Source organism: Triticum urartu, chromosome 4 (genome assembly GCF_003073215.2).
Source record: "Triticum urartu cultivar G1812 chromosome 4, Tu2.1, whole genome shotgun sequence".
Classification (NCBI taxonomy): Eukaryota; Viridiplantae; Streptophyta; class Magnoliopsida; order Poales; family Poaceae; genus Triticum; species Triticum urartu.
The window spans coordinates 20,523,750-20,550,756 of NC_053025.1; the positions used below are offsets into that span (position 1 = coordinate 20,523,750).

Here is a 27,007-nt window from a genome sequence, read left to right on the forward strand (position 1 = left end):
TGATGTGATCCCGTTAATCAAATAACAACTCATTGTTCATGGTTAGGAAACATAACCATCTTTGATTAACGAGCTAGTCAAGTAGAGGCATACTAGTGACACTTTGTTTGTCTATGTATTCACACATGTATTATGTTTCCGGTTAATACAATTTTAGCATGAATAATAAACATTTATCATGATATAAGGAAATAAATAATAACTTTATTATTGCCTCTAGAGCATATTTCCTTCACCTTGGTGGAGAGCTTGGATGCAATCTTGGCGGCACGACGCTCTAATTCCTCCTCGGTGGTGAGTTGAGGAGCGGTTACTTGATCATCTTGAGCGCCGTCATGAACTTGTTCTTGATCTTGAACTTGCTCGGGGGAGAGAACTTGACCTTGGGCATCACTTGGTGTGTCAACACCGTCTTGAGTATGATCTTGCCCTTGGTCTTGTTCATGAGGTTGAGGGCCTTCACTTTGTTCTTCGGAAGCGTGTGGGCCTTGGGTTGGTGATGGCTCCACTTGAGTGGAGCATTGTCCTTCTCCTTCGGCCACAAGGGGTTCCTCAATGGGTAGGATAAAACCAACACCCATTCTTCTTATGGCTTGAGGAGGAATTTCATCACCTACATCACAAGTGCCACTTTGCTCCACTTGGGAGCCGTTATTCTCATCAAACTCCACGTTACACGTCTCCTCAATAAGTCCCATGGATTTATTGAGGACACGGTAAGCATGAGAGTTTGTAGCATAACCAACAAATATGCCCTCATAAGCTCTAGTCTCAAATTTAGACAACCGAACACCTTTCTTGAGAATGAAACACTTACACCCGAATACCCGGAAGTACTTGAGGTTGGGCTTGTTACCGGTGAGTATCTCATATGGGGTCTTGTTCAACCCCTTGCGGAGGTAGAGCCGATTGGATGCATGACACGCAGTGTTGATGGCTTCGGCCCAAAAGTTGTATGGAGACTTGAACTCCGCCATCATGGTCCTTGCTGCATCCATCAACATCAACGTCCGGTTCTTCCTCTCCGCAACACCGTTTTGTTGAGGGGTGTATGGTGCGGAATATTGATGCTTGATTCCCTCATCACTAAGAATTCATCCAAGGTGTAGTTCTTGAACTCGGTGCCGTTGTCACTTCTTATTGTCAAGATCTTTGCATTGTGTTGACGTTGTGCTTCATTTGCAAAGTCAATGACGGTTTGTTGGGTCTCGCTCTTCCTCTTGAAGAAATACACCCACGTGTACCTTGAGTAGTCATCCACAATCACCAAGCAATACTTCCTACCTCCAAGACTATCGAAGGATGGAGGCCCAAAGAGATCCATGTGAAGGAGCTCCAAAGGCCTCTTTGAATAAATGATAGTCGTGGGAGGGTGAGCCTTCTCATGTAGCTTTCCTTCGATACAGGCACTGCAAGCACGATCTTTAGCAAAACTAACATTCGTTAGTCCACGGACATGGTCCCCCTTGAGGAGACTTTGCAAAGATCTCATATTGACATGGGCTAAACGGCGATGCCAAAGCCATCCCACATCAACTTTAGCCATTAGGCATGTCGCGGTCTTAGTGGGTCGCTCCGAAAAGTTAATCACATATAGACCGTTCTCGACATGCCCAACAAAAGCTACTTTAAGAGTCTTGCTCCACAAGAGGGCCACGGTATCGATATCAAAGAAAGTGGCAAAGCCCATGATTGCAAGTTGACGAACGGAAAGTAAATTGTATGCAAGGGACTCAACAAGCATGACCTTCTCGATCGTGAGATCATGAGAGATGACCACCTTGCCAAGTCCCAATACCTTAGAAGATGAGGAGTCACCCCACTCGACATTGGTGGGCATAGATGGAACCTTGTGCACGTCCACCACCAAGTCCTTGCTTCCGGTCATATGATTTGTAGCTCCGCTATCAAGCAACCATGATCCACCACCGGAAGCAAACACCTACAAAAGATCAATGCTTGGTTTTAGGTACCCATTTTGTAATGGGTCCTTTGATGTTAGAAACAAGGGTTTTTGGAACCCAAATAGACCATTCAATGTATTCATGAAGAGAACCAATAAATTTGGCATAAACATGCCCATCACTAGCACGGCATAACACATAAGAAGGATTAAAATCACCGGCTTTGTTGGGAGGGGTGACATTGCCCTTCTTGACATTATTCTTCTTCTTCTCCTCGGGGGCACTCTCTCCCTCCCTCACAAAGGTTTGCATGAGAGGAGGAGGCCGTTTGGTCTTGTCATTCTTCTTCTTGTTCTTGGAGTCGGGGACGTACCCAACCCCTTCCTTGGCCACACCTCCCTTTTGGTTGGTCAAGAGATTGTTGAGGTTCTTCTTGCCTTGTATGCAAGTCGTAAGACCTCTCTCAAGTTGCTCCTTCAACTTAGCATTTTCCTCAACAAGATGTATATGCTCACAACACGGGTTAGTAGCATTTGCATTATCAATTAAAACCATATGAGGAAAAGTTGCTTTCTCCTTAGTTAGCTTCACTTGGAGTTGATCATGAGACTCCTTGAGACTAGCGTGAATACCCTTCAAGGCCTTGTGGGCCTTGTCAAGTATATCAAACTCCTCTTTGAGTCTAGCAAGATCAACCCCGAGTTTGGCTTTCTCGGAATTTAGCACACGAGAAACAACGAGGTCATGATCATAATCTTTCTCTAACTTAGCATGATCTACGTTGTGTGACTCCTCAAGAGCCAAACGAAGACCACGCTCTTCCTCAAGAGTATTGGAAAGATCCGAAATCTCATCGGCATAGTCACGACTATGTCCTTCCATCTTAGAGATGGTGTCTTCGTGAGCCTCGATCATGTCATTGGCCTCACCAAGTTGTTCCAAGAGAGCAATAAAGTGCTTCTTGGATTTTCCCTTGAGTTTGCCCATAAAGGCCTCAAACTCGTTAGCCTCCACATTAGCTCCTCAAATTCATTAATGCTATCCGTTGGGGAGGGATGATTAATGATGGTAGTTTTGATGTTGGAGGTTACCTTGTTGGTGGCTTTAGCCATGAGGCACTTGGCGGTGATGCTCTCGTTGGGTGAGTCGAAGAGAGACACCCGTGATGTTGTTGCAATGGCAACGGAGGCCATGGCAACCGACTCATCATCGTCATCATCCTCATTGTACTCTTCTTGCACAACCAAGGCCTTGGGATGAGTCTTCTTGGTGAAGTTGTTCTTGTTGGGGAACGACTTGGCCTTGTCCTTTCGGATGAGTTTGCCACCATTGTCTTCCCTCTTCTCATACGGGCATTCCGCAACGAAATGACTCACGTTGCCGCAATTGTAGCAAGTCCTTACACGTTGCTTGCCCCTTGTACCACTCGAGTTGTTTTTGCTAAAGTTTGGCCTTGAGTTTTTCTTGCTCCAAAATTGCCTTGAAGCAAGTGACATGTGTTCATGATATGCATACTTCATATCTTCAGGGTTTCTCTCCTCTTCTTCCTCTTCTTCGTCTTCCACTATGAGCTTGGCCTTCAATGCAAGGTTAGGCTTCTTTGCCCGTTGAGAACGGAGCACCGCATTGTCGTCGGTCTTGTCCAAAATGTTCATGGCCACAAACTCATCCAACACTTTGCTTAAGGTCAAAGTGTGGAAGTCCGGTCTTTGACGAATGACGGAGGACATGGCCTTGTGATAGGGCATCATTGCCTTAAGGAATTTGCGCTTGATCCAATTGTCATCCGTGTCCTTACTCCCGTGATCTCGTAGTGAGACCGCGAGTTTGGTTACTCTCCGATAGAGCTCACGAGGTTCTTCATCTTCCTTCATTGCAAACTCATCGGCCTCATCTTGTACCACTTCATAGTTGGAGCGTTGAATGCTTGCGCTTCCCCGATAGAGAGACACGACACAATGCCATGCATCTTTGGCCAAGGCGAAAGGACGAAGATGAGGTAGGTCTTCGGGTGGAATAGCATCTTGAATGACGAAGAGAGCATTCTCATTGAATTGATTGTCCGCGGCTTCTCGAGGAGTGAAGTTGCTTGGATCATATGGATAGAAACCTTCTTTAATGATTCTCCAAAGGTTAGTGTTCACATGATTTAAATGACGTTTAAAGCGGTAAACCCAAGAATCAAAATCCTCATTTTTCACAATCTTAGGGGGAGGACCGGCATGATTCAGATGAGTGGAAGGAACCGGTCCACCATAAACAAGTGGTGGTTCCACATGGGCAAAGATGCCGGTGCCATTCTTGCCACTAGAAGAAGGAGCCTTTTCACTACTAGCTTCCCCCTTGTCGGGGATAGCATCCGTCACCTTGTTGGCGGGATCACCCACTTTCAATGGTGCGGTGGATAGTTTAAGCCCCTAAAGAAATTTAGTAAACATGCTTTCGACTTCGGTCGTCATGGAGGTTTTCAATGTCTCCAAGGCCACATTGAACTCCTCACAAGAAACCGAAGTTCCCCCATCTCCCGTAGACGAGATCGGATTCACACCGGAGTGTTCCTCCACACCGTCTATGGTATCAACAATACTCTTTGGACGGTAAAGTCCTCAATAAAGAGACGAGGCTCTGATACCAATTGAAAGGATCGATATGGTTGACTAGAGGGGGGTGAATAGGCAACTAACAATTTTTAGCTTTTCTTTAACAAGTTAAACTTTGCATCAAAATAGGTTGTCTAGAAATGCAACTAGGTGAGCAACCTATATGATGCAACGAGGATAGGTACACAAGCAAGCAAGAGATATGAAACAAGTAAGCTTTCTTAAATAAAGGCACGAGATAACCAAAAGTGGAGACGGTGGAGACGAGGATGTGTTGCCGAAGTTCCTTCCCTTTGAGAGGAAGTACGTCTCCGTTGGAGCGGTGTGGAGGCACAATGCTCTCCAAGAAGCCACTAGAGCCACCGTATTCTCCTCACGCCCTCACACAATGCGAGATGCCGTGATTCCACTATTGGTGCCCTTGAAGGCGGCTACCGAACCTTTACAAACAAGGTTGGGGCTCTCTCCACAACTTAATTGGAGGCTCCCAACAAAACCACGAAGCTTCACCACAATGGAATATGGCTCCGAGGTGACCTCAACGTCTAGGGTGCTCAAACACCCAAGAGTACCAAAATCCACACAAGAAAGTATGGGGGAACCAAATATCCTTTGGTGGAAGTGTAGATCTAGGTCTCCTCCTTCAATCCCTAGCAAATCAACAAGTTTGAGTGGCTAGAGAGAGAGATCAGGCAAGAGAGCTTGAAGGGCATCAATGTTGGAGTGAGAGAGGTCAAAGGTGGAAGAGGTAGGTGGGAGAAGCTCCCTTATATAGTCACCCTCAATTTCCAACCGTTACTGCGAATTTAGCACTGTAACGGTACAACCGGTCCTCGTCCCGGTACAACCGGGACTCACGGTGTATCTGTAGAACCCTACCAAGCGGTACAACCGGACCAAGGGGGCGGTAGTACCGGCTAAAAAAATAACCGAACTAACCGCCTGGCCACCGCACAATCACCGCATCAAAACAGGAGTTTGACCGGTACTTGGGCGGTGCCTGGCCGGAACAACCGTATGGCCTTGAGCTCTTGGGTGGCTAAGTCCTGAGCGGAAGAACCGCTCGGACCACCGATGGTACCGGTCATCGTGGAACTACCAGACCAACCGGGCCACTACCGTCCAAGAACCGCATCAAACCAGAAGCGAGAGCGGTACTTGAGCGGTGCATGGACGGAACCACCGCCCCAGCTGTTGCAGAGCATGGTGGCGGTACCACCGCCCGGAGGCAGCGGTACAACCGCTCGAGCACAGCTGGTGAGCGACAAGACCCAGCGGTACAACCGCTCCAGAGAGCGGTACAACCGCTGGGCAGAAAAAGTGAGCAGAAAAGAAAAGAGGGGAAGAGGCAAGGAAAAACTCTCTCTCACACACACACCTGAGGAAGGCAAAGAGAGGGTGAGAAAAGTGTACGTGAACTGATTCCCCCAGAGCTTCCTAATGAGGATTCCCTCTTGATAGTACGGGTACTCTACGACCAAAGAAAATAAAACCGTAGAGGACACGTCTTCGATCTTTTCCTTTGAGAGGTAATAGCAATCCGATGTAAGCCTAAGCATCAAGAACCTGAAACATAAAGCACACGTTTAGACCACCAAGGGTTGTCATCATCATCCAAAACATAAAGTTGGGAATTGCCTTTTCACGCGTGGTTGTCGGCGGCGTACTGGGGGAGGGAGAGTTGGGCGTCGGTGAGGGAGGCGCGCACGACCTCGACTTCCTCGGCGAAGTACGTCGGCTTCGCCACGGCGTCGGGCAACGGGGGAATGGGCACTCCCCCGGCGCTGAGCCTCCACCCTGTCGGCCCGACGCGCATGTTCGGCGGCGCCGAGATGTTCGCCTGGAATAGGAGCCAGGACTCCTGTTCGCGGAGCGAACGGCGGCCGAAGCCGTTGGCCGCCGCCTCGTCTCCGGGGTAGCGTTCCGCCATGGCGACGGGCTCGGGAGAGGTAGATAGATAGAGGGAGGGGCTGGGCGGCGACGCTCGGGAGAGGTAGGGAGAGGGAGGAGCTGGGCGGCAGCGACGGGCGGGGCTGGTGTGGGCACAGGCGAGTGCAGGCCACCGGCTATATAGCTGCGCCGCACCCGTGTGTACGCGTGCGAGGGAGGGGAGGCGTCGGCGCGCCGTCTCGTGACGCGCCGCCCGTGAGGAATCAATGGAAAGGCTGACCGGCGGCAGCCTTGGCATTGATTCCCCGCGGGAATCGAGGCCGTTGGGGGAAGACGAGGCGCCGTGTCGCTGACGCGGCGGGCCCGCGGCTGTTTCGCGCCAAAACAGTTCGCCCCGGCGCTCCCGGGCACCCCCCAGCGCGTCGGGTTCGGCCTAAGTCCACCGGCGCTGTTTTCGGCCCAGGCCGGCGAAAATCGGGCTTCTGGGGACGCGACTGGACCGTTTTTTTAATGTCGACGCGAAAAAATCGTCTGTGGAGGTCTTTATGAGGCGCGGCTGGAGATGCCTTATGATACAGCGCGCCGTCGCGATTCGGGAAGCATGGCCCGCCAATTTGTACCGCTCCAGCCTGCCTGCTGAGTGCTGCGCAGCTAGCGTGCCGACGGACGGGACCGCCGACGGCGAGCCAGAGATCGCATCACCATCGGCGTGCGTACACATCCTCGTTCCAATCCAGTCCGATCCAACCCGGATCGAATACCCGATCGGCTGGCCCGCCGGACCACCGGCGGAAAATTTGGATCACAGCACCACGGCCTGAAAAGCGCCCACTGTCGCTACGTACGACAGTGGGCGAGTGAGACTGAGCCGCTCGCTCTCACCAGGTTTGTACTGTAGCACCACCCACGGACCCCGGTGGTCCGACCAGACCACCGGCCAAAAAATAGGGCCGCGGCGTCACATGCGCCACGACGGTCAGGACAGAAAGCGCTGCTCACTTTCTTTTCACGGCCCACTGCCCACTCCCACCGGCGAGCGAGAGTGAGACTGAGAGCTGCTCGCTCGGTACCAGCGGCCTAGTAGCTCAGATGATGGCGCCGCCGCCGCGGCTGCTGCTGCTGGCCGCCGCCGCGCTGCTCGGATGCGCGCGCGCCGCGACGGACACGGGCGGGCTGAGCCGCGCGTCGTTCCCCAAGGGCTTCGTCTTCGGGACGGCCACCTCGGCCTTCCAGGTCGAGGGCGCGGCCACCGCCGGCGGCCGCGGGCCCTCCATCTGGGACCCCTTCGTCCACACCCCCGGTACGCATCGCCACGACCTCCTCCTCTGCTCCTCTGGCTGCTATGCTAGCTAGATCCCGCGTTATCATGTTATTACTGATTGGCTTCTTCGAGGAATCTAACATCGGCCTGCTCTGTGCCGCCTGCCGCCGACAGGGAACATTGCCGAGAACGCGAATGCAGATGTCGCCACGGATGAGTACCATCGCTACAAGGTAGGACTGAGAAATGCTCACTCCTCTCCCTCTGAGTATTTTATCTATCGGTTCAAAAAGAAAATCCCATCTACTTGTGCATGCTTACATGTAGATAAAATTCGGTGTTTAATCTTTCGGGTTGTACTAGTTGTCTCCACTATTACCTTCAAGCATAATCAAGCATGGGGTATTTTTAAAGAAAATTGCAACTTTCCAAGTGGACTGTAATCTGAATTCTGAAAACAGATGCTTGCGTTGATGTGCACTAAGTCCATTTTGACTACAATTTTGGGAGTCGCAACAATCTGTTGTAAAAATAAATCTGCTGAGTTAAAAAAAGGGATTCTGCCAGACTGATATTCGTTGCCCTTTTATGCCACTGCAGGAGGATGTTGATCTCCTGAAAAGCCTGAATTTCGACGCGTATCGGTTTTCAATCTCATGGTCCAGGATCTTCCCAGGTACATCAAATCTGACTCTTGCTGTATCATCTACTCCAGCTGTTTCTCTGATGCATTTTGGTTTGATTCAGATGGGGAGGGGAAGGTCAACAAAGAAGGTGTAACGTATTACAACAATCTGATAGACTACATCCTTAAGCAAGGTACGGCATCAAAATATCAAATGGAGTAGTTCAATTCTTCAAGTGTTTATGTGAACAGGGCTCACTCCTTATGTCAAAACTGAGCAGGGCTCACCCCTTATGTCAATCTCAACCACTATGATATCCCTCTTGCGCTTCAGAAGAAGTATGATGGCTTTTTAAGCCCAAAGATCGCGTAAGTCACACTAAATATTACTTGTCCCTTTTCACGCACACGCACCTGTCTATTGGTATTGCCTTGCCATTTTGGAGTAATTTACACATTGATAAGGTAGATATTGGACTTTGCCAACATTTTAAACGTATTTAGTCTAGACTTGATTGTTTATAATACAGGATATGCAGGAGAGCTGCATTACTTGTATATTAAAGAAAGGTGTTTTCTTCCAAGATTATATAAGAGCAGAAAGAAAAGAAGCTTAACAACCACAATTCTTGACCATGACTGAGTTTTCACTTTCCAGTGTGAACATACCAACATAATATGTAATTTCTGTGTATAATTGTTGGTACATATAAGAATGCAACTTCTATGCTTATGACAGTTTTTACATGGGTCAAGGAGCATTAAAACATTTCTCCGTCCTTTTTCTGTAGGAACATATTTGCGGACTATGCTGAATTTTGTTTCAAGACTTATGGTGATCGAATTAAGAACTGGTTCACATTCAATGAGCCAAGGATAGTGGCAGCACTTGGCTTTGATACTGGAACGAATCCCCCTAACAGGTGCACCAAATGCGCTGCCGGTGGGAACTCAGCAACAGAGCCTTACACTGTTGTTCATAACATTCTCTTATCTCATGCTACCGCAGTTGCGAGATACCGCAACAAGTACCAGGTTAGTAACATGGTAGTTTGTATATGTACACAATAATTAGCCTAATTTGTCAGCATAAAGTTTTGGTTGCTTTCTGGAATTAGTTCTGAATGTAATTAAATTCAGTATCTTGCAAAAAATAATCCATGCTATGCCAAGTGGCTAAAGTTTCTTATTAACGTTTTTTTTTCAAAGAAGGATATTCGGCTGCAAGTTTGAAATTCTTTTGCTTTGCCATATGGTTTGTATATGGTAGGGAAAGCATTTTTGTCTACTAAAATAATGTGCTTCTAATATGTGACTATAAGTGTCATGTGCATTTGTAGCGGAAAAGTAAGTATTGAGGCAACTATGTCACATATGTATTTGTATTGCTGTGTACGATCCTGTCATCTGACTTCAGACATAATTTAGGCAAGTCAGAAAGGCAAAGTTGGGATAGTTCTGGACTTCAACTGGTATGAAGCTGCTACCAACTCACCCGCCGACCAAGCAGCAGCTCAAAGGGCTAGGGACTTCCATGTTGGTTGGTAAGACCATGGCAGTAATTCGTCACAAACTTCAGGTTTTCATTTGATGCAATTGCCCTTTATTGAAAAAAATTATACCGGAAATTCAGGTTTCTTGATCCACTACTGAATGGTCAATACCCGAAGACCATGCAAGATATTGTAAAAGAGAGGTTACCTAGTTTCACACCTGAACAATCCAAGTTAGTCAAGGGCTCTGTAGATTATATTGGGATAAATCAGTACACAGCGACCTACATGGCGGACCAACCAACGCCCCAGCAACCACCAACAAGCTACTCATCAGACTGGCATGTTCAATATATATGTGAGTCGTCAACTTATATGTATGATTCAGGTTTTATAAATATAAATCAATGCAGTTACTCAAGATACATCACTTCTCACCCTCTCCTTTACACATGCAGTTCAGCGAAATGGCGTACCGATTGGACAGAAGGTATGTATAGCCATTTCCTCCTGCAACATCACATTGCAGTTTCTTCTGCCAGCGTTACAAGATTTGACAAGTGCGAAAACTAACAAGCGAGTATCTGGTGGTGTGTCAATTTGTGTGCAGGCGAACTCCAATTGGCTTTACATCGTGCCGACGGGCATGTACGGATGTGTGAACTACATAAGGGAGAAGTACAACAACCCGACGATCATCATATCCGAAAACGGTATTTGAAAAAACGGCCTTATCCTCCTTTGACAACTTGAAAAAACAAACTCTACATGCAACAATGTCCATCAAAACAAATATATACATATATAATACGAATCACGGTGATATGATATGGTGCCAGGAATGGACCAACCCGCGAACCTGACCCGCGAGGAGTTCCTGCACGACGCCTCCAGGGTCGAGTTCTACAAGACGTACCTCGCGGAGCTGAAGAAGGCGATCGACGACGGCGCGAACGTGGTCGGCTACTTTGCGTGGTCGCTCCTCGACAACTTCGAGTGGCTGTCGGGCTACACCTCCAAGTTCGGCATCGTGTACGTCGACTTCACCACCCTCAAGCGGTACCCCAAGGACTCGGCCTACTGGTTCAAGAAGATGCTGCAGGCGTCGGGGCCCGGCTCCTCGAAAGACGGCACGGTTACTTCCGGCGGCACTCAGGCTGGCTCCGGCGTGTCAGGCAGCAACATGGCAGCAGCTGGTGGTTCGGCCACCTCGAGCAGCCCCCGGGTTCTGCTCTCCCTGCTGGTTTGCTTGTATCTGCTTCTTCCCTCCATCTTCATGCTCTCCTTCTAGTGGTGAGTTTATTTTCTCTTGCTGTGGCAGCTAGCTAGCAGTACTTGATAAGCAGTGGACGCCAGCAGCATATTGTCTGTGAAAATGTGCTGCAGCGTAGAGTGTATTGGAACAACCTTGCGCAGTTTCACACTATTGTTTGCGTGCACCCAGATCTGTGGGTTTACACGGATTGAAATTGAGCCGCGGCTGCCACTTTGGTGATGATCTGCCACTAATGTAAAAGCTCACCGCACCAACAACCTCATCATGGTTACTCACTTGTTCCAATTGAGAAATTAGACAGCTCCCTCACCAGCACCAGTAAAGTCGTCCTCCTTGGAGCAAGGTACCAAAATGTGCCCTTGTTCGTAGAGTTGGTAGTATTGGCACCACTGCCAATCGATGCAATCTTTAATGGAAGAGAACCAACCCTATGTATGTGGATGCAAACGGAGATTCAAAGAGGAGTTGAAGCTTTTGTACTTCTGATGAACTTTTATAATCGACCCAGGTCGTTTTGGCAAAAAAAGAAAAGGGAAAAAAGAAGAGTTGAAGCTCCCATCACACAGAGCAAATTGGATCATGTTTGCATGTCAAACATTGTGTCCTCGTTGTAGAGAGAAGGGAACGAGAGGAAACTAGGGAGAGAAGTTATGTCAGATCTGAGAATAAGACCGCGTAGGGACGTGTTAAAAGTCATCTCTTCATTAACATATTACTTGCCTCTCTTTTTCTTTAGTTGATATGCCACCTCAGTATTGACCTATAAGACTTCTTTCAGTGTTTGGTGAGATGCTAAGTGCGTTAAAAGGCTTAACAACTAATCTTTTCAGTGCATATGTGTTCAGTTTTTTTAGCTAAACTTCTTTTATTTAATTGTTTAGAAACTAATCGATTTCATGCATTGATTGGCAAGCATTCTGCATAGGGGAAAATATATGGTGCTACCGGCCCTTAGGTGATACCATGATATGGGCTTCTGGAAGTCGTTGGATCTCAGATCCAATGGCATTTAAGAAGTTGTACATGCGCACAATCTAGTAGTTTTTTTTATGCCGTTGCACCGTAGTTATCTGTCTATGCTTTGGAACTATGTAAAATATCTATGTATCGTTTATCTATGAATGTAAAATATCTATTGGAAAAGGCACAAGGATTTTTTTCTATGTGCATGCGATAGCGCATGCTGCATTTTAGCACGGCTGCTGGAGCGGCGCGCGCGCTGCATTTTGGCACGGTTGTTGGAGCCAGCGCTGTCGGCCGCGCAAAACCAGGCGAAAGGCGCGCGACAAAGTAGTTTCTAGCGCGTGGCGCGTAGCGCGGCTGTTGGAGATGCTCTAAATCGACTAATAAGTTCGGGAAGGCCCCTGCCACACCGGCCAGCCATCGAGGCCACACGTTGATCCACGAGCAGCAGTCCAAAAAGATCCGCCATCGTCCTCCGATCCAACAACGTAAGCAGAGGTGGGCTACCGCCCACCTCCACCAGCCAACTGCCACGACAGAGACGGCCGCCCACAGCCCTTGCCTCATAGAGGAACAAATCGATCCACCGCCGCATCCACGCCAAGCGCACACCGCCATCACATCCGCATGCATCCGCCCGTCCCGCGTCAACCCTGACGGTCAACCATCACATCCACCCCTCCCACGTCAACCCCATCGAGCGGGGGACGAATAGGCGCCAGTGTTGTCAATGTTGACCAGGCTTCGCCCCCTAATGACGGTGAGGGATGAGAAGGAAGGGGGAAGCGGTGGCCAACCTGCCTAGTGTACGCATCACCGACTGGTGCTGGTGCATCTCAGAGCCCCAGGTCACACCTCTGAGGCATGGAGGTAGAAGCCGGCTGGTGAAGAGCCCCACGTTTTTCCAAGACCAGGCGGCAAGCCTATCGGCGTGGAAGCGACCGTGGCGGCGACCGGCGAGCGAGGACGCCGAGCTTGGGTCATTGCCGACGGCGAAGGCGAGGGGGGTGGCGTGGTCGTGGGGGTGCTACGACGGTGGCGAAAACAGTCCGCCAACGCCGGCAAGAGCGGTCGTCGAGTGCGGCATGCTGCCAGGGAAGGTTTATGGGTCCGGACGGTGGCCTGGGCAGCGTCCAACCGGCCGGAACTAGGGACAGCGGCGAGGGGCGGGGGTGGCCAGGTGTGTTGGCCGTTGGACGTTGTGCCACCGACTGGCGGGCCAGGGGCAGGACCAGGATGGGCGTCGCGCATCCGCTCCGTGTCCACGCCGACGTAAAACTGGCTCAAATCTGGGCCTGAAATAGGTCACGCGCGGACAAAAAATAGGACGCTTGTCCATTTGAGTGGGGCACCGATTTGTATCCGTTTCAAGCCAAACAAATTACGCGCTGACAGTTTTGCGTCGGCGCGATGGACTTGCTCTTTACCTGTGCTCCCGTGACCATGTGCAAGGTTTCACCCGCAGCATGTGTCCGATCTGTACCAACCTACCTGGCGCCTGCCTAGTGTAGGCAGCACCGACCGGCGCCGGTGCAGCCGTGCAGCTCAGAGCCCCAGTCCAGCTCCGAGGTTTCCCGTGCACGGCGGTGGACACCGAACGCACGCGCGCACGGACCGCGACATGTTCGCCGCCGCCTGGCTCGGGGCTCGCACCTCCGCCATCCGCGCCAGGACGGAACCATCCTCCACACTCCCACATGCCGCGTCACATGGCCGATCCCCGGCCGGAGGAAGGCCCCGCCACGTGACGCTCCCCGACAGGCGTGAACTGGCCACCATTAATCATTCCGGCCGGCCACGCCTCGTCACCGCCTCCATCCTTCCCCCCGTAGACCGTCCGTCGCCTGGTCCTGGGACACCGTGACCCACGCGGCGTTATCACCGGCGTGGACTACTCCAGCACGCCCGTGCCGCCAGCCTCGACCACGCGCGCACCGCCAGAAAAGATGCCCTCCGCCCCGCCCCGCCCCACCGCGCCGGCAATTATTAGGCAGGACGCGCCCACAAACACTACTTGAAGAGCGTGCCGCTGCTCTGGCATCACTAGCGAGCAGCGAGCTGCCAGTCGCAGGCCAGTGGGTGGGTGCGAACTGAAGGGGCTCTGCGTCTCGTGCCATGGCGGGGGAGATGGCCGCGAGGTCGGCGAGCCGCGTGCTGCTGCTGCTGCTGCTGGCGCTGGCGCTGGTGGCGGCGTGCCATGGAGTGGGAGCCGCGGCCGCGGGGGCGTCGCCGCGCCGGCCCAACTGGCTGGGCGGCCTGAGCCGGGCGTCCTTCCCCAAGGGCTTCGTCTTCGGGACGGCCACGTCGGCGTACCAGGTGGAGGGCATGGCCGCCGGCGGCGGCCGCGGGCCTTCCATCTGGGACGCGTTCGCCCACGTCCCAGGTGAGATTCGCCCGTCTCCTCTGTCTCTTGCTTAGCACCAGCGCCTTACCAGTGGCCAGTGAGCTGCTTCATTTTTCCTTAACGCCTGTGAGCTGCTCAGCACTAGTTCCGATTCGAACATATGCCAAGGACAAAAAAATCACTTATTATGTACTACTTCCTCCGTCCGAAAATACTTGTCATTAAAATGAACAAAAAGGGGTGCCTCTGTTTGTTTTTATAAGACGTTCAGTCTGAACGTCTTATAAAAACAAACGGAGGGAGTACTACAGTAGTACCGAGTACGAATGCTGGAGAACGATTAATTCTGTCTTGATCGATAGTACTGCTCATTGTTTGATGATTGTATATATAAAGACCTATGCATCTTTTGCTTGTGCGTAGATAGGTGAGTAAACACTCAACGTGCTGCTAGAATTTAAACTTAGATCCGAAGTGCATTCTTCTTCGACCTCTCATCCATCCACACTAACATTTTTCTTGTTTGTGTTGCAACGAGCAGGCAACATTGCGGGCAATCAAAATGCAGACGTTACTACGGATCAGTACCATCGCTACAAGGTACTGTACTGCCACATCCGAAGCAAACAGAGGCGCATCTTTTAGTGTTAGAAATCATAATGACCTCCATGTCAGAAATTAGTTGAAATCTCTATTCCTTTTACTGCTGCTCCTCTGGGACCTTTATAACACCGTGCAAGACGTAGATACTCCCTCCGTCCCATTATGTCAAAAAAATTATGGGACGGAGTAGTACCATATTTTGTTTGTCAATAGAAGCTAATTGGTGGCAATGTCCATCTTCATTTGGTCAGTCAAGTGATGGCTGACCAAGCTTTCTCCAAGTGAAATACCTGTACCCATTCAAAATTACACTGCAGAGATAACATTTCACAAAAATTGAGCCGATTGACATCTCCCGGCGCAGTACTAATTGTAAACACTACAAAATTACAGCTGCATATATCACAGTTCACAAAAGTTGAGCTGGTTGACATATCCCAGTGCAGTACTAATTGTTAACATTCACACTACAACTGTCAGAGAAAGAACTCCCAGGGCCTTATGATATGTTCTTTTATGTTGGCACAGGAAGATGTTAATCTCATGAAAGGATTAAACTTCGATGCCTACCGGTTTTCTATCTCATGGTCCAGAATCTTCCCAGGTAATTCTGAATTTGGCTGGAACCGTAGCATGCTAAATGCTAATACATAACTCCAATATTATTCTGAATGAAACACAAGAGTTAGCACCCTTATGCATCTTTGACTTACCCAGATGGTGACGGAAAAGTTAACCAAGAAGGCGTCGCGTATTACAATAATCTGATAAACTACCTTCTTCAGAAAGGTATAGTATTTCCCTTTTTGCGCGCAACTAAGCATGTATTTCAACCTGTGAAACTAACATGGGAACCTGAATGCTATCTGAATGTTTACATGGAAACTAAGCAGGCATTACTCCTTATATCAATCTTTACCACTACGATCTCCCTCTTGCACTTGAGAAGAAGTATGGAGGCTGGTTAAATGCTAAGACAGTGTAAGTCAAACTAATATTCTAGTATCTTTCTATGTACTCATGTGTTACATTTACCTTCTCACTTTGGAGTACTTGTAGTTTGGAATTAGAAACTAGCATATATACTGAGAAAGCTAAAATGGTTTAGACAAATTACCAGTTACTCTGTGACTCTGTGTACAGTAATAATTGTCTAAAGTGACTTTGCGTATTGAGCATGAAGATTATGCATGTGGAAGTTTTTGTATGTTTACCCGAAAGTAAAATGCACAACATATAAGCACTATATGTTTATCTAGGTAAATACAGCATGCTATATCTCGTATGTACCTCTGATATGAAAGGTTGAACAATGAGCAGTGCATGACTATCTTCATAATATTTGTTCTGTAGGGGACTATTTGCAGACTACGCTGACTTTTGTTTTAAGACCTTCGGCGATCGTGTAAAGCACTGGTTTACATTCAACGAACCAAGGATTGTTGCGCTTCTTGGTTACGATGTAGGGTCGAATCCTCCTCAGAGGTGCAGCAAATGCGCTGCCGGTGGCAACTCAGCAACAGAGCCTTACATCGTTGCTCACAATTTTCTCTTAGCACATGGTTATGCAGTTGCAAGATACCGGACTAAGTATCAGGTATTTTTCTACTTGAACCTTAAATTGTACTAGGCTCAGCCTTCAGGAGTGTAGTTTGAATTATTTTTTCTTACAAAATCAAGTGTGACAGGCAGGGTCAATCTGCATTAATTGTGCAACAATGCCCGCCCAACATGATTTATTTTATTTTTCCGGCCAAAAAATCATGGTCTATTTCTATTATTGTGTATATATCCACAAATGTATTAGTATTATTTCCCAAATCCATTGGGCATGCAAGTGATAAAAATCTTGAAATATCAGATATGTATGATTTGTGGTGAACTGAACACCATTCTGTATAAACTGATGGTAGAATAGTATCTGAATAAAAATTTAAAAAAATGCAGGCAGCTCAGAAGGGGAAGGTTGGAATAGTTCTGGACTTCAACTGGTACGAGGCTCTTACCAACTCAACTGAAGACCAAGCAGCGGCTCAAAGAGCCAGGGACTTCCATGTTGGCTGGTAAGCCATACTAGCATCCTCTGACAAAGCATTTCAGATAGATAAACAAAATATATACCGATGCTTATACCATCAACGTTGCATTGGATGCAGGTTTGTCGACCCGCTGATAAACGGGCATTACCCGCAGATAATGCAAGACCTTGTGAAAGAGAGGTTGCCCAGGTTCACTCCCGATGAAGCTAAATTGGTCAAGGGCTCAGCAGACTACATTGGGATCAACCAGTACACGGCTAGCCTGATGAAGGGCCAGAAATTGACGCAGCAGACGCCGACCAGCTACTCAGCCGATTGGCAGGTTACCTATGCCTGTGAGTTTCTTGTCTTAAGCTCTAGGTTTTACACCATTGCATTCCGATGAATGTTGTTGGTTCACCCCTTTAATCATTGCCGAAATTTTTGCAGTTGAGAGAAATGGCAAACCGATTGGACCAAAGGTATGTAGTAGGCTCTTAGCTGCAACCTTTTTCAGCTCTTTTTTCTCAGACCATATTTGCACCGTTGGGTTGAAAATTGACATGATCAATCCTCGTCGATGCGTGAACTCTTGCAGGCGAATTCTAACTGGCTTTACATCGTGCCGTCGGGGATGTACGGGTGCGTGCACTACCTCAGCCAGAAGTATGGAAACCCAGCTATTGTCATAACCGAAAACGGTACTGGATAAATACTTCATCTTTTTTTTTGAAGCTCTATATCATCTTTGCTCGGTATCATGCCTCTCCTTCATCTTGTCATGCACATATCATAACCTTGTTATCATCATGTTGCCAGGAATGGATCAGCCGGGGGGCCTCACCCGCGACCAGTACTTGCGGGACGCGACGAGGGTCCGGTACTACCGGAGCTACCTCGGCGAGCTGAAGAAGGCCATCGACGGCGGCGCCAACGTCCTCGGCTACTTCGCGTGGTCTCTCCTCGACAACTTCGAGTGGATCTCCGGCTACTCCTCCAAGTTCGGCATCGTCTACGTCGACTTCAACAGCCCCAACCTGGACCGGCACCCCAAGGCGTCGGCCTACTGGTTCAGAGACCTTCTGCAACACTGATGTTGTCATCATCATCATCACCATGATCATTCTGAGTTTGTGCCTACTGTTGTTCGAATGGAACCATAATTCAGACTGCTACCAAATGGAAATAAAAGTTGGCATGATATTTTGAGTGTTGCATTTGTGTTCTTCGCCGATCGGCAAATTTAGCCAGGTGAACAAACGCCCCAAAATTAGGCAGTGCGGCCCATGGCCTCCTAGAGGAAAAAACGAGCTCATTCGGCTCTGTCCGCTGGCTAAGTTTGTCTTCCTCCGCTGTGGCCTCCCTCAGCCCAAGGAAGGATCACGGCGAAACATGCATGAGCGAGGCGCGCGCCACTTTGCATGCCAGCCTCGACCGCACACGTACGCGCAGCCCCATCTCCACGGTCCTAAGCTCCGCCGGCGCGCCACCGCCGTCGCAGCATCGTCGTCGTCGTTGTCGTCGCCGTCATGGCCGCGGGGCCGGTGAAGGTCGTCGTCCTCGCCGTCTTGATCGCCGCGGTGGTGGCGACCAGCTACTTCCTCCGGTACCGGTGCCCCCGCCTGCCGTCGCCGTTCCTGCCGGGCGCCGCGCCGAAGCTGCTGATCGTGGTGACCAACGAGCAGCAGGTGGGCGAGGAGCTGGACATGGCGGACGGCAACGTGCAGCTGCTGTGCCACGGCTACAGCGAGCACAACCTGAGCGCGCCGGTCTGGTCGGAGCGGGCCGAGATCCCCAGCGCGGAGGAGGCGCGCATGTCGATCCCGGCGGTGCGCGGCGACGAGGTGTTCGAGGTGCTCTGCTCCTACCGCGGCGCCAACCTGTGCTGGGCGCACGGCGTGCGCATCTTCTGGAACCCCGGCCACGACGTGCTCCTCTGCAGGGAGGACGGCGGCGGGTGCAAGGTCCGGTTCCGGGAGGACGGCGGCGTGGAGAAGCAGTACGGGACGCTGGGCAGCAGCCACGGGATGGAGACGCAGCCGCCCATGTTCCTCGGCTTCGCGCCGGACTTCGACAACGCCAGGGACGGCGGCTGCGCCTCGTCCAGCTGCGTCGGCAGGACCGTCAACCGGGTCATCGGCGAGGAGAGCTGCTGCGACGACTCCTGCGGCGGGTGGGAGAAGGCAAACCCAAAGACGTCGTCCTGATGACGATCCTCCATTGTAGAATACCTTCCTGGTTTCTTTTTTCCTGTATGTATGATGTCGATGATGTAGAGCACCAGCTGATTCCAGTGTGATGTAGACTATGCAATGAGATACTGATTAATAGGAGAACAGACACACTTGAATTTGACATGAAAATAGCTTAGGGTTCCTCTGCCCCCGTCGGCGCTGGTCCACTGGTCCGCCTCGTCTTCGTTGGCCCTGAGGCCATGGAGGAGCGGTGGACCCCTGCCCTTGCCGGTGGGAGGGATCCTGCTTTTTTGTTTTAGGTGTTTTTTGTTTCATGAGGCGAGGCGGCAGAGGCAGCTCCGTGAAGGTTGAGTATCCCTTTCCTCGTCGCCGCCGGAGCTCGCTGGTGGGCAAAGCCCGACCGGTAGCGGCGGCGAGGCCTCCTCTCCTCTCAGAGAGGTGGTGGGCGGCCCAGGATGGCCTCATCGTTCTGGGGCGCGGCGGCCTAGTGGATGCTGCCCCGGCTTGGAGGGTTGTGTGGTGTGGCCGGCGGGGATGTGCTAGCGGTGGTGGAGGCGGCTGCGGGGGCCCAAAACTGGATCTGGTGGCTCTCCCTCGACAGGCAGCGCGGGGGCTGGCCATGACCTGGCGTGGTCGTGGCGCTGGGAGTGGGCCGCGGAAGCGCGCGGTGGGCTGCTGCGGTGGGCGGTGGCTGACGTGGTGTGGTGGCCCCTCGGTGGATGGGCGCTCTGGGGGCCTCTTTGGTGGTTGAATGCGGACAGGCCGGTGGACGGGTGGTTGCTATTGCCCCGCATGGAGCTGACTGGAGGCCGTGGTGTGGCGTCAGGGGTGACTTTTGGGGAGGTTGCAGGAGGGATGGGTAGTCTCTCTACCCGCCATGGACGCAGGGGGCGTCGGTCCGGACATGCTCCGATCTTCTTGTCCTCATTTCCCCTGCCTAGCGCCTCCGAGCTCCAGATTGAGTTGTTCGGGGCAGTCTGGGCACCGGCGGCTCTTCTGATGCTTGGGTTTTGCCGGACGGTTCCAAGTATGTTCCTTTGTTGGTTTCTGGAGCGTCGGGATGCAAGGTGATGGCCTTGGTGGCGGGAGCGGCGTGCTCGTGAGCGGAGCTCGCGGCTCAAGTGCAGGCTAGTCTCTATGGTCGTGTGGGCGGCATGGCGGTTAGTGCTTGTCGATCGGTGGCTGTGATGTGACATCTATCCCCGGGACTGGCCACAACCTTTGCGAAGTTGGAGTGTGTTTACCGGGGTGAATACCCTGCCTGGCTTTCCCGGGTCGGCAGAGGCAGCGTCCGTGGACGTCATCATCCTCTTGAAGGCTTCGTCGTGGTTACTCCATATCCTCCAAGATGCCCTAGATGAAAATTGTGATCCTCTGGATCAATCAGGTGGTGGCAGCACTCCGGTGGCGTATCCTTCTTGAAGGCATCGCCTTGAGGCTCATAGATCGACGACGTGCGGCTTGGTCTCTTCTTGGTGGCTTGTTCCTAGTTGAATGCCCCCCCCCCTCCCCCCCGATTTCCTAGCGAGGCTTAGTGTATATCTGTTGTTTACTTGGACTTGTTATGGGAGTGTTACCTGCTTCTTAGCATCTTTGTATCTTGCCTTGGGCGATTGTAGTGTTGTATCGTTCGTTGCAAGTTGGTTATTCTTTTATATATATAAAAAGGGGTGAAAGCCTTTTTCGGTAAAGTTGTATAAGGTCTAGCGTTGTTGAAAGACGTGTAAAGATGTGTCTCTAGTAGATCTCGATCCATGTTAATCTTAAATGGATCTGCTTGGATTCATTCTTCATTTTTACGCAATACTTGTAGTCGTCACTAGTTGGTCGACCTTCATGTAATTTTTGCTAGGCCAGTGATAGGCGCCAGTTGACCGGTCAAATTTTAGACGATCGCACTGCACACGTACAATCTGCCTAGTTACTAGTTATAGCCGCACGATATTCTCTCTCTTCCATCTGCTTCGTTCAAAAAACAGAAAGGAAAGCCATGGCACCTGTCCACCGCGTCTATGTCGTGATCCTCCGAGATGCCAGCCAGCTCGGCGGTCGTCCTCGCCCGCTTGCCTCGTCACTAGTGGTCGCCCTTGCAGCACACGTCCTCGCCGGTTCCAGCAGGACGCCCCCCCCCCCCCCCCCCCGCCCCCCCCCCCCCCCTCCCCTCGTAGCAAAACGACGCCGTCTTGTAGCATGCCCGACATCTCTGTCGATGCAACACCTAGCCGCCGCCGTCATAGGATGTCCGTCGCAACACCACCGTGCCCCTGGCCGCAGCTCTCAGCATCACCGCTCCACACCAGGTTGAAGCTTTTTCTCACGCCGGTTGAAGCTTTTTTCCAACCGTCGACACCGGTTGTAGCAAAACTCAACACCGGTGGTAGCACGACACGACGCAAGTTGTAGCAAAATTGGACGACAGTTGTGGCTCCTTTGTAGGTTGCAGCCATCTGCCGTCCCCGTCCACAAGTTCGCCGTTGCTGGTTGCAACAATCAGTCCGACGGTCGTCACTTTTGTTGTTGTCAGTCATAGCTTTTTCATAGCATGGTTTGCAGTTTTCTGGTCTCTCGGTTACATTCATCTGTCGCTGCCGTCCGCCAAACTACACCGCCGAAGATTGTAGCAAATAGTGACGCTGGTTGTAGCAAAAAAGGTGATGTGGTCGTAGGAAAAACTAACTGTGGTTTTTCAACTTGCTTATTTGCAGCAAAAACCAACTGCTGTTCCAGCTCTGGTTTCGACCCATTGCAGCAAGTCCACTCGCCGGTGTTGCAACCTGCGCCGTGGTCATCCATGGAGAGACTCGTGCACCTCCGTTGCAGGAGCATCTGTGAACCACGGTGTGAAGATCGAAAGGAATGAAAAAAGAGCGATGTGGCGCCTTCCAGGAGCGCTTCCAAAGGTAGGAGACATGCGCTTTAGCAAAATCGAACGCAGCCGGTCAGCTGCTTTTGGTGCTCTTTGTACTGCAGATGCAGATGAAGCTTTTGGTGCTCTTTATACTGCAGATGCAGATGATAAATACTCCCTCCGTCTCGAATGAGGTGACTTAGATTTGTCCAGACAGATATACATCCATGCCTAGATAAATCTAAGACATTCGAGACTTAGATTTGTCCAGACAGATATACATCCATACCTAGATAAATCTAAGACAAATAATTTGGGACGGAGGTAACAGACCGGAAGTTAAAAGACACACTTGAATGAATCCCAATTCAACCTTTCCCGCATGACAACAACAATAAGTAGCTTACAACAACTCAAATTCAGGGCAGACATTTGCCATGTTCTACCATCAGGGCAGACAAGTTGCTAAATTGAACCATAGACACAGAGTCAGTTCAGACAACAGCGACGCAGGAGTTCCTGGGAAAAAAGATGGGCAAAACAGGAGGTAACAACCAAGGTTCGGTACACAGAGTCATCATTGCGATTTAGGATAACATCTTGACGTCTTTTAATAGAGGAATTGCGGTTGTATGTCTCAGACTTCTAAAGCATAATAATATGTAGCTGACCCGCGCCCATCATTCAATGGATCTGAAAATAGAACAGGAGAGCATCAGAAATCATGCAAATGACAAGGGAATTACGGGCTAATTGCATATGAGGAAACTCACAGCTTCTTTGAGGTGCTCCGGAGCAAATAGTCACATCAAATTCAGATTTAACCGCGACCACATCAGGCATGTGATTGATTGGTTGCTAATCAGAGTCTTCATAGACACCCTCGTCGTCATCAAGATCATCAAAGGAGCGAATGTCCAGCTGATAGCGGAGGATACCGCCAATGCCACCAAATCCTCTACAGAACTGTGAGCCCTCTTGAGATTTATTGGTAACAAACTCAAGGGTGCACCCAAACTTTTTGTATTCATTAGCAAACCATTCCAAAAGTGAGGTCTTCTCCTGGACTTCTAACTCAGCATTGGTAGATTGATCACGGAAGTTGCTCTGGTCGGCTTCACCTTCTTTGTTCAGATGCTTTATGATAATTTCTCCAGTTGCACTGTGCTTAAGCACAAACCGATTGACATCAAGGTTTTCCCACACCATCAAAGTTTCAACAGCACCCATTTCAAGAGCCTTCAGGGTGTCATCAACTCCAAAGACATACTTCCCAGTATCTTGACTAATCTCTTCAAAGTACTTCCCGATCAACTTCTTCTCTTGGATGAACTTCACATTTGCTAGAATTTCAGCTGATAACTCAATGGCCTGGTTGAAACCGCTCTCACCACCATAAGAAACATCAACCACATTAAGTATTTTGCACTGAAGGCGCTGATCAAACATGTCAGATTGGCTCAGTTCTGTTTTAAAATCAGCAGAACCAGCCAATATTAGTCCCGCAACATTAGGCTGGCTGGTAGCTGGGTTGATGAAGAACTGAGTAGCAAGTTCAGCTGTTTTCCGAACATAATTGTGACGCTTCTCCATCCGAAGGCGAGCAAAACGCAGAGCAGATTGCCCTCCTCTTCCATGCTTCTTGGGGAGATCCACACTGAATTTGTGAAGCACTTCACGAGTATTGCCACTAAGTGTGCCAAAAAGAGTTCCATTACCATCCATAATGATGAAGCCAAACTTGTCATCGGATTCCAAGAGCTCACTCAAGGCTTCAGTGTGGAATTTGTTGTCACAAAGGTACAAGGACGCATTGATGGGCTTGAATGGCTCAAAATCAATTGTAACCTTCTTTTCCTTGCCATCATCAGTAACAATTGTTCCAGTGTAGAGAACTAATCCATTTGGGGGAACCCTGTTATACAGCTTCAGCCTCTGCTGAGCTGAGGTGATGGCTCCCAAAACAGATTGACGATTGACTCTACTCTTTATGTTTGAAGCAGTACCATATTCATCACCCAACATCTTGGTCACACGCGAGACTTGATCGCGTGGAGGCATAATCAGAGAGATCATGCTTGTGCCATTGCCTCTAGCAGACTCAAGTCCCTTGATCAGCTTCTTAATCTTCCACATCTCAATGTTCTTGTCGGTTTCATGACTATCAGACATCTTGACAAAAGTTGGGTGCTCAGTTCACCTGCAGAATACAGAAACTATCAAGTGTAAGAAATGAGCAGAGTGCTGATAAGTGATGGGAGTCTAAGAGCTGCAAGAAAATTGATTTTAGATTTTGCATGGGAAAAAGAGCGAGACATTCAATGCAATACGACAACGTATGTCAACCTGTCAACCTATTCCAGTAGCTGCACGGTCACTTTACTTAAAACACTAAAAGAATTAAATCCAACACGTGATCTACGTTACCTGAAAAAAATGGCAGGTAGCGAAGTGGATAACCACCTAAGCTCTACAATTTAATTGAAAATGCCAGCAACGGTAAAAATACCATATATATGAGTCGGCCGATTCGGAAATAGCCCAGGAATCACGTGATGATTCTTTTCAAACAAAAAAAACAAAGCGAGCTCTGCGTATCATATCAAGCAAGAAATGTTATAACCTTACAAAAGGCAGAAAGCATGTGGCGTTCGAGGTCCTCAAAATTGAATCTAAACATACGCTACATGGCGGTTACATGCACACCGCCATGCAACGTTCGGCTTCGAAAAACCTCCAAAAAGCTCAAGATCCAGAAGATCTAGAACTGCAGGCTACTTCTTACTAGTACGCAGCACTAACGAATAGCGTGTGCTCAAGAATAGGAAATATGATAGACCAAGCCTCCAACATAGATGCAAGTGGGCATCCCGCATATCCCGCATAAGTAGGGAAATAGTGCAAACTAAGCTAAATTTGGATGAGGAAATTATAGCTAACGTGATCTGTTTATACTACAAAGCGGGGCGGATCGGACGCCGCTCTGGCACCCCTAAGACATAGAACTGTACAATTGTGAGTCAATTTTAATCTAGAAGTGGTGCTTCTCATCGAACATAGCATCAAATCTAGCCAGCACCAGGGGAAAAAATACTTAAACAATGTAAAATAGGACCGATAGGCACAAACCGATGAGAACATGCCTATACCAAGGGAAAGGGGCGCACAAAATTACGGGAGCCACCAATCCGCAGCAGCAAAGACGAAAAAACAAAAACCCTAATAAGCAACTAATCCGACCAGATCTCTGAGCATAGTAGAGCTAAGAACAACGCCGCAAAAACGCAGAAAAAAGAAGCCTGGCCAAATCTAAGCCCGAACCCGGCTGCAGGGAGGCGGATCTAGGGTTCTAGGCGGCATGGCGCCGGGCGCGCGCCGCCACGCCCCAAATCTAAGTCAAAAGTTTTTCGGTTCAAGTAATCCGACCGTGGATGACTGGACGGTATACCTCAAAAGCCGATGACGGAGACTGCGGACGCGGTGGAGGCGACGAGGTGGAACGGCGACGGCGGCGGCGGGCGGAGGGGGCTACGTGTGGGAAGGGGGGCGTCGGCGTTGACGCTAAGGTACGGCGTAGCACAGAGGCGATGGACTGCACACTGCAGGACGGGTTTTAGAGCACTGGGTCGGGTCGGATTGGAGCTTTGGGTAGGGCCAGGAACACGGTAGCAGGCCGGACCGGGCCGGGCTCGGGAAGAGGGGTTAGATCAGGCGACACCGGTGAGAGCAACTTCAGTTTTTTCTTTTTGTAACTTCGAATTATGTCGCCATTCTTCCTTTCATCTCTCTCTCTTTTTTTTCGGAAAAACTTCCAGTCTATTCATTTTTAATCATGGCAATACAACAAACACCAGAATTAATAAAAATTAATTTAGATCTGTAGACCATCTAATGACGACTGCGAGCACTGAAGCGAGTCGAAGGCGCGCCGTCGTCATCGCCCCTCCCTCGCCGGAGCCGGACAAAACTTGTTGTAGTAGACAGTTAGGAAGTTGTCATGCTAAGGCCGCATAATAAGACCATCGCGGCAGAATAGCAACCGCCGTCGATGAAGAGTAGCATAGATCGAAGGGATCCAACCTGAAGAAACACGAACGTAGACGAACTACAACCATATCCGCCGAAGACACATCTCCACACGTCCACCGATGATGCTAGACGCACCACCGGAATGGAGGGCTAGGCAAGGAGAACCTTATTCCATCTTCAGGGAGCCGTCGCCGACTCATCTTCCTGAGCATCACACAAACCTTAACAAAATTCAAAGAAACGTCTAAAAACAAAGCCCTCCCACCGGCAAGGGCCGGGATCCACCGCGCCTCCATGGCCCTAAAGCCATCGGAGACGAGGCGGACAGACGGCGACACCGTCGGGAGGCAGAGGAACCCTAAGCTTTTCTTGGGGGAGGAGTCCTTTCATCTCTCTCGTTTAGGGATTTATAAGCTAAAACCCTACTCCAACTCCTCTTTCATCTTGGGGGTCCCTCCATCCACACTATCTTTCTCCCAAATGTGTAGGGGGGCTCTCCAGTCCTTCCTGGATCCTGTTGGCCGGTATATGTCATTGTCGACCGTTGTCCACGGACAATTGTCGTTTCTTGTCGTAGTCCGCCACCTCCCGCCATCACTTGTCGTGGTTCACCATCAATGAGTTCTTATTTTGTCTTTTCATGGGAAAAAAGAAGAACAAGAAATTTGGGAGGGGGGGGGGGGGGGGGGGGGGGGGGGGGGGGGGGTTGGAGGATATCATTGTAATGCCACTAAAAAAAGAGACTATTTTGTGAGCTCCCCCCCCCCTCCCAGAATCTCCCGGAATAGTGTTTAGGGTGAGGGGAATTTTAAAGGCTATAGCTCGAGTTGCTCCGAGTCAACGACTCAATGTTGCTTACTCACTACAATGTGTATCTATATGGACTAGGGAAAAAACCTTATTTGCATTGATGGGGTAAAAAATGTTGCTAGTGTAGTCGCATTTGTATCAAGTATTA

General features: G+C 49.9%; 3 protein-coding genes across 3 annotated transcripts; 2 read left to right on the forward strand and 1 right to left on the reverse strand.

The window, feature by feature from the left end:
- The first annotated feature begins 7,349 nt into the window (after positions 1-7,349).
- On the forward strand, positions 7,350-11,268 carry LOC125550356 (beta-glucosidase 8-like). Its single transcript, XM_048713334.1, has 11 exons — positions 7,350-7,694; positions 7,830-7,888; positions 8,256-8,331; positions 8,403-8,474; positions 8,562-8,649; positions 9,072-9,315; positions 9,709-9,824; positions 9,914-10,131; positions 10,232-10,263; positions 10,384-10,486; positions 10,613-11,268. The coding sequence occupies exons 1-11, from the start codon at positions 7,484-7,486 to the stop codon at positions 11,062-11,064; spliced, it is 1,671 nt and encodes a 556-aa protein (XP_048569291.1). The 5' UTR covers positions 7,350-7,483; the 3' UTR covers positions 11,065-11,268.
- Positions 11,269-14,000: 2,732 nt separating this feature from the next.
- LOC125550357 (beta-glucosidase 7-like) lies at positions 14,001-18,180 on the forward strand. The gene is made up of 11 exons (XM_048713335.1): positions 14,001-14,395; positions 14,898-14,956; positions 15,488-15,563; positions 15,677-15,748; positions 15,853-15,940; positions 16,313-16,556; positions 16,907-17,022; positions 17,116-17,333; positions 17,428-17,459; positions 17,576-17,678; positions 17,797-18,180. Exons 1-11 carry the CDS (start codon positions 14,128-14,130, stop codon positions 18,069-18,071), a joined length of 1,551 nt encoding a protein of 516 aa, XP_048569292.1. The 5' UTR covers positions 14,001-14,127; the 3' UTR covers positions 18,072-18,180.
- A 4,197-nt stretch (positions 18,181-22,377) lies between these two features.
- LOC125550358 (eukaryotic peptide chain release factor subunit 1-3-like) lies at positions 22,378-25,625 on the reverse strand. The gene is made up of 3 exons (XM_048713336.1): positions 25,469-25,625; positions 22,794-24,220; positions 22,378-22,713 (listed from the first exon to the last, which is right to left on the reverse strand). The coding sequence occupies exon 2, from the start codon at positions 24,190-24,192 to the stop codon at positions 22,879-22,881; it is 1,314 nt and encodes a 437-aa protein (XP_048569293.1). The 5' UTR covers positions 24,193-24,220; positions 25,469-25,625; the 3' UTR covers positions 22,378-22,713; positions 22,794-22,878.
- Between the last annotated feature and the right edge of the window lie 1,382 nt (positions 25,626-27,007).